The sequence below is a fragment of the Microtus ochrogaster genome, unplaced genomic scaffold (genome assembly GCF_000317375.1).
Source record: "Microtus ochrogaster isolate Prairie Vole_2 unplaced genomic scaffold, MicOch1.0 UNK8, whole genome shotgun sequence".
Classification (NCBI taxonomy): domain Eukaryota; kingdom Metazoa; phylum Chordata; class Mammalia; order Rodentia; family Cricetidae; genus Microtus; species Microtus ochrogaster.
In genome coordinates, this window is record NW_004949106.1 from 10,299,494 (window position 1) to 10,306,128 (window position 6,635).

General features: G+C 44.2%; 1 protein-coding gene across 1 annotated transcript in view; it reads right to left on the reverse strand.

The window, feature by feature from the left end:
• The window catches only part of Ercc5 (ERCC excision repair 5, endonuclease), a 32,380-nt gene that overhangs the window by 12,986 nt on the left and 12,759 nt on the right, over positions 1–6,635 (reverse strand). Inside the window, exons 7-8 of the mRNA XM_013353479.2 lie at positions 6,232–6,439; positions 2,453–3,553 (exon numbers count right to left, since the gene is read on the reverse strand). Coding sequence (XP_013208933.1) covers positions 2,453–3,553; positions 6,232–6,439 — 1,309 coding nt within the window. The remainder of the gene's footprint in view (positions 1–2,452; positions 3,554–6,231; positions 6,440–6,635) is intronic.

Here is a 6,635-nt window from a genome sequence, read left to right on the forward strand (position 1 = left end):
ATAACAACAGGCCCCAAGGAAATCCAGAGGATCATAAAAACCTGTTCAACCAAATTGGAAAATATAAAAGAAATGGATAAATTTCCTAACAGGTAGCACTTACTAAAGATAAATTAAGACTGGATAAGCAATTTAAACCTGAAATAGAAGATGCAATTAAAATTTTCCAAGTCAAAAAAATCCCAGGGTCAAATGATTTTAGCACAGAATTCTCCCAAACTTTCAAAGAAAAATTAACACCAATACTCCTCAAAATACTACAAAAATATTCACAGAAGGAACATTGGCCAGTTCATTTTGTGAGGCCACAGTTATGATACAAAGACAACATAGAGACCCAACAAAGAAAGAGAATTACAACCAATTTCCATTATAAAAATAGAATATATTGTATAAGAAAGTTTTTTTGTTTGTTTGTTTTGCCGGGTGGTGATGGCATGCACTTTTAATCCCAGCACTCAGGAGGCAGAAACAGGCGGATCTTTATGAGTTCCAGGCTAGCTTGGTCTACAAGAGCTAGTTCCAGGACAGGCACCAAAACTATAGAGAAATCCTGTCTCGAAAAACCAAGAAGAAGAAAAAAGAAAAGGTCTATTTTCAATAAAAGGAAAAAAGACAAAAAAAAAAAAACATTCAGAAAGGAGAGTACTTATCCAAGCATATAAATAGTCTTAGAAGCTAAATATTGTTTATACTACCACACTATGAACTCAGGGAGGAAGAAGCTAAAAGTGACTTGTGATATGATCAGGAAAAGCAGCTTCCACCCTCTTCCTTTCCTTGCCTGTTTTCCCTTTTCTCTAGAAAATATTTAGTGGTTCCCTTCTCTTTAGTAGAGTGGGCTGCCATGGCCTGCTGATTTGAGTTTTAGTAGAAAGTCAGGACATAAGCGGGCTGGAGCCAAGGAGGAGTCGAAAGGAAAGGAGACTTGAGAATAAACCCTAGGATATCAGAATGGAATCATAAACTCGTGGGTTTCAATATTAAAAATGGATGGGTGCAGAAATACAGACGTGAGTGTACACATGCACATGCTGTGTGTGTGTGTGTGTGTGTGTGTGTGTGTGCTATCACTGAGGAACTCAGAGAGCTCACCCAGAAGCCAGTTAGCTTTACTAAGAGTAGAGGGCTCCCTAAAGAAATGCTAGACCAGGTTATAGCAGAGTCAGTACAAGAAAAACCTCGGCATCCTGGCCAGAAGTACAGAAATGATCAAAATACAATCAGGAATTGGCGAAAGTCGCAAGAGCTTGCTTGAGGGACACCACTCCCCCAGACAAAGTGAGGACGCTTTGAGCAAATGTGTTATAGTATTGTTCTGTAACTGAATACCACAATCCACATGACAACAAAAACAGCCAACAGGGGAGAAGGGAAAGGGTCTTCCCTATAGTAGACTATAACTAATCAACGCCTATGGAAGAATGGAGTTGGTCACCACCACTTGGCAACTATCACAGTAGGCCTCTGCTCAGACAGAGGTCAATCGAGGATGCAGGAACACATGACAGGAAGTTTGCTTGGATGCAGCATATTCTCATAGGCCCCAACTTCCTTTCCACTAACTGACAAACAGAGAAACTAAGATGTAGAAATCGAGCCAGGCATGGTAGTTCAGACCTGTGCTCCCAGCAAATGCCCATAAAGAAACAGCAACATGCCTTTGACTCTGGAGTCAAATCTTAGCAAGGAAGCGACTACCCAAATAAACAAGCTATAAATAATGAAGATCACTCGCATATGTGTCCACAAAAATACAGAGACAGAGAGATATGCAAACAAAGAGTGCACGGGACAGACAGAGAGAGGGAGATGTGGAGAGGAGGAGATGAGAGAGAAGAGACAGAAGGAGCAAAGATAAAGAGAGGCAGGGAACATACAAACAAACGGGGCAAAATACTGGCCTCTAAGGTTAGGTGTGAATCAGCCAGTAGTCTATGACAACTTTTCACTCCTTAAATTTTTGCAAGTTTGTCCGAGTAGAAAGTTAACAAAAGCTAAAGGAAATTCAGCTTTCTTTTCCCCAAGCATGGCACTCCTTTCCTTTAACGATACCAAGGACAGAGGTGCCAAGATGGTTCATCAGTTGACAACATTTGCTGCTCTCGCAGAGATCCTGCCTGCATTAAGCTTCCCAGTGACCAGAGCAGCTCAAAACCCTGTGTAACTCCAATTCCAGAAGATCTGATGCCCCCTTCTGGCCTTCATGGGCACTGCATGCATATGTGCATGCATATGTGAAATATCCATACATGCAAAATAAAATCAAATCTTAAAGATACAAAGGGCAGCCCAGCAAAGCAGGGCATCCCCATCCTGGCTGTGTGACCCTGGGATGCTCATTTCTCCTTTTTTCCTGGTTCCTCTGCTGTAAACAGGGCTGAACTACGGGGTCTCCTGGTCTCTACAGACATGGAGCCCTCCCACTCCATTCCCTTAAAGGAGTACCTACCATCAGACTCGCTCTCTTCCGACTCCATCTCCACTGGTCCCGTGGGCTCCGGGACTGAAATCAACTCCCTGGCAGTAGGTTCAGGTATCTCCCCTTGCTCGATGGTTTTCAGGGAATCGCCACGTTCGTCAGAAGACAAGGCCTTTTCTAAGTCACCCGTTGCCTCTGACGGGACGTCAACTGCACTGCATGGTTTAGAAGCAGGGGTTTGTGCGCACTCTGTTTCAATATCGCATTTCCTCTCGGGCGGGTTGAGACCTTCCTGCAGCTCGGGCTCTTCAAGGTCCAGCCTCTGATCAGAATATGTTCTCACTGGAGTTACCGGGGTCGGTTTCCTTTCACTGAGGCGCCCAGAAGCATCACTGCACGGAAGTTCCGTGCACGCTGGCGGGAGTGGAGCTTGCTTATCCTCAGCCTCATCCTCACTGCTTCTCTCGGACGCTGCCTTCACCACAGGAGTAAGTGACATTTGTTCTCCTGGAGCATAGCATCCACCAGCTTGATGACAAGCGGCACTCAATGAATGAGCAGAGGCGGTCTGTTCTTTCTCACGACCGCAGCTGGCCACAGTGGCGGCGGGTACAGGAGGAACTGTGGCAAATGGTGTGCCACCACCGCGTTCGACAACTCCAGCCCTGTGCCCCTGGTCTGGCCCGTTTCCAGGCAGCGTTCGCACTGCCGGCTCATCACTCCTGGCGCATACCTCTCCATCTTTATCATCACCTAACACTCTCATCACTGTCCCTCCTGTGGGCTCATTGCCCCCATCACACTCTTTCCCGTCTTCGTCATCATCCAGGGCTTTCTGAATTGCCGCAAGTGTACGCGGTGATACGGAGCCTGCATCTGCCGTGGCCCACAAGTTCCTCTCCCTAGGCTGCCTTCCCGCTCCACTCTCGGGCTCCTCTTCTGAGCTACTTCCCAGCAAGGCTGCCTGCATAGCCAGTAAAGTCCTCGGAGAAGGAGGTGTGGCCTCTGGCTCTTTCTCCTGCTTCACTTTCTCCTGGGGTGAGGATTTCAGGTCCAAGGACATGCTGTGCACTCTGCTGGGGGAAGGAGAAGCCTCTGAATCCGCATCCATGACTTTCTTAGCTTGAATACCTGAGAGAAATTAAGACATTTCTCACCATGCAATTCACAGTATGACAATGTATTTCTGGAAAGATGAACAAGAGAATCCTAGATCGTAAATATTGTGATACATTTTTATTAAATCTGTTCACTAATTCTAAAGTGGCTGGCTCTGTAGTAACTAATCCATTAGTGATAAATATAATTGCTACTACCTAGCCAAGATTCCCCTGGCTTTATCATGGATGTCTTTTCCCAGACCTCAGAGCGAAAAAGTACCCAAGGTTTTATTTTGTAATTTAAAATTTTATTTTGCCACAATACACAGCCAAAAGTGAAACAAAAACTTTTATCTATTTCATACAACAAAATTCCATTTTAGATTATTTCTTAGTTGTTTCTATAGAAAAAAATTAAATCCTGGTGTTAGTGCTCATACATGTGAATTTAAATTTGTAAAATGATCTTCCTCCCTATTACTTTAAATACTAGCAAATTCAAATATGCTTTTGAAACTAAGTTCTTTGTCATAAAATCTGAAATGAAAAAAAAAATCCAATACCCCTAAGGAAAAGCAACAATAGAAAAACCAATATACATGACAGAGTCACTGAAAGTACTGGCAGTGTGGGGTAAGGAGGCAGTGGGGGACAGCCTTTGAAGTTAAGCCTGGCTTTAGAAACTGTGACTCACTTATTTCTTTATTTAATTTATGTATGTGCGTACGTGTTTGTGTAAATGAATGCCCTACATGTGTGGATGCTTGGGGAAATCAGAAGAGAATGCTGGACCCCTTGGAGGTGGAGTTACAGGCACCTGTGAGCCACTTGTGTGGTTGACCTGAAACCCAGTTCCTCTGGAAGAATGCTGAGCCATTCTGAAGCTCCTTGTTGTATATTTCTAATGCTAACTTCATATTTTAAAAATTACTTTGATATAACATATTACTTCTCACATCTTTTTAAAATAAAGTACACAGAGTGGGGTGGTGGAAGCAACAGCCTTTAATCCAGCCTTTAATAGGGAGGCAGAGGCAAGTGGATCGCTGTGAGTTCGAAGCCAGTCTGGTCTATAGAACAAGTTCTAGGACAGGCTCCAAAGTTATACAGAAAAACAAAAACCAAAAAAAAAAAAAAGTAGATATTATATTTGTACCCATCACAACAAAAAAATGGTCAAAAGTCTGAGGAAATATTAGAGACATTCTACCATCGATGGACCCAAAACTCTACCTTACGTAGCTAATGTGTATAATAAATTTATAAATAGCAGAAGCCACCACATACGGGACACTTTACAGACAGGACCTGACACAGCCCACAAACACTGTATCAGAGATACAAAGTACCCGGCATGAAAGCAAAGACCCACAGAGCTAAGGACACTTGCTCAAATCATGAGTCAGAGCTGGACATCAAGGCATGCCTGCTTCTAATGCCCATGATTTAGACTTTTGTTTCCCCTATCACACCAAGACTGAAGTTCATTTTATTACTTCATTCTCTCAGTTACGATATGAAAAGGAGGTATACTTGGGACAGAAAGGTTTAATTAGGGAAGGAGTTGGAAGAATAGAAGAACGGTGAAGATTGTAAGGGGGGAAGGGTCAACCAAAACCAAAGATAGATGCAAAAACCACTGTATAAATGAAAAAAAAAAAATTTAAAAAAAAAGCTTGAATGGAAGTACCCTGTGTGAGCTGACAAGATTGCTCCTAGAAGCCATGGGAACTGATCGAAAATCCCAGTGCCAAGTGCAAGTTATCCCCATGGGTCTCTGACCAGACAGCCCAGAGAAGCTCCCAGAAGAATATAGAATAGGCCATTGCTGTTGCTCTAATCCAATCGCAAATGACACTACACACCCTGGGCACAGGGTGCAGAAGTTGGAAATGAGCTGGAAGCCTCCTTCCTGGTACCCAGCTACCACAGACTGAACTGAAAGATACTAGGCAGGCTGCTGGGAGCGAGGAGTTTTCAAGTCTTTGCTGGTGGTGAATACTGTGTGCTACAGTTCTGACCTGACAGACCAGATGTGCCCGTTAGTACAACAGTGTCAAGAATACTCTGGGGTCAATCAACATAGGACTCAACTGGATTTGTGGCCCACTCTACAGGAGGAAAGACATGTCTGAGACTGTATGACCCAGTCAAAACTCATGGCTAGAGAGGTCACTGCCCTAGGAAAAAATGTAGGGCTGCTATTTTGCTATTTGCTAATTGGGTAGTCCAACTGCTTCCCAAACCCGTACCTTTGTACCTCAGAACCAGTGTTGTGGCCAGCCTGGACCAGAGAAGCTCCTCCTTGAAGAGGGTGACACTCACTGCAGAATTCTGGAACAAGCAACTGCTGAGTGCTCAGCCATAAATGTTTCATACGATGCACACAGCACATCCCAAAAGGGGGGAGGGTGGGGATAAAAAGAATGTAGGGGCCTGAGGATGGAAAGGGACACTACAAGATGCTATGTTCTGGATATGGGATGGCCATCAGAACCATAAGACACAGCAGCTGGAGCTACCTGCAGAACCCCTACCAAGAGCCTGAAGAGCACAGTGCTCCTGATCGAAGTCCTCAGATGCTCCGCGTCTGCTTTGACTGGCACAGGATGCAGCCTGTCATCACGACAGGGATGGCATGGCGGCAAGAGCAAACTGCATCCCTATCCTATGGCTTGAAGCTGTCAAGCCAATGACGGTGCCTGGTACCTTTTATCAAGATGTAGTGGGCGGTGTCTTCAGAGACCACTCTCCTTGACTCCACCTCCTTTAGAAAGCCCCCCTCATCTTCGTACTGCCTCTGGATTTGCCCTGAGTGCTGCTGGTTCATTTCCTTCTGGACATTTTCTATGTGCTGGTTTAGGTAGTTCTTCTTAAGCAGGCCTTTCAGCTGGTACTGCGAAAAATCATTAGACTCCTAGGGAATAAAATGAACAAGATTGGTGCTTTCCACAGATAACACCACCACGCACCAACCCATCCCCAAAAGGTACAGCCTCTTAGCAGAAACATAAAACTTGAAAATCAAGGTGGGGTTCCAGCGGTAACTTCCTTTGCTTTTTGTTTTTCTTTATTGTTTGTTTGCTTTTTTTTTTTTTTTTTTTTTTTTTTTT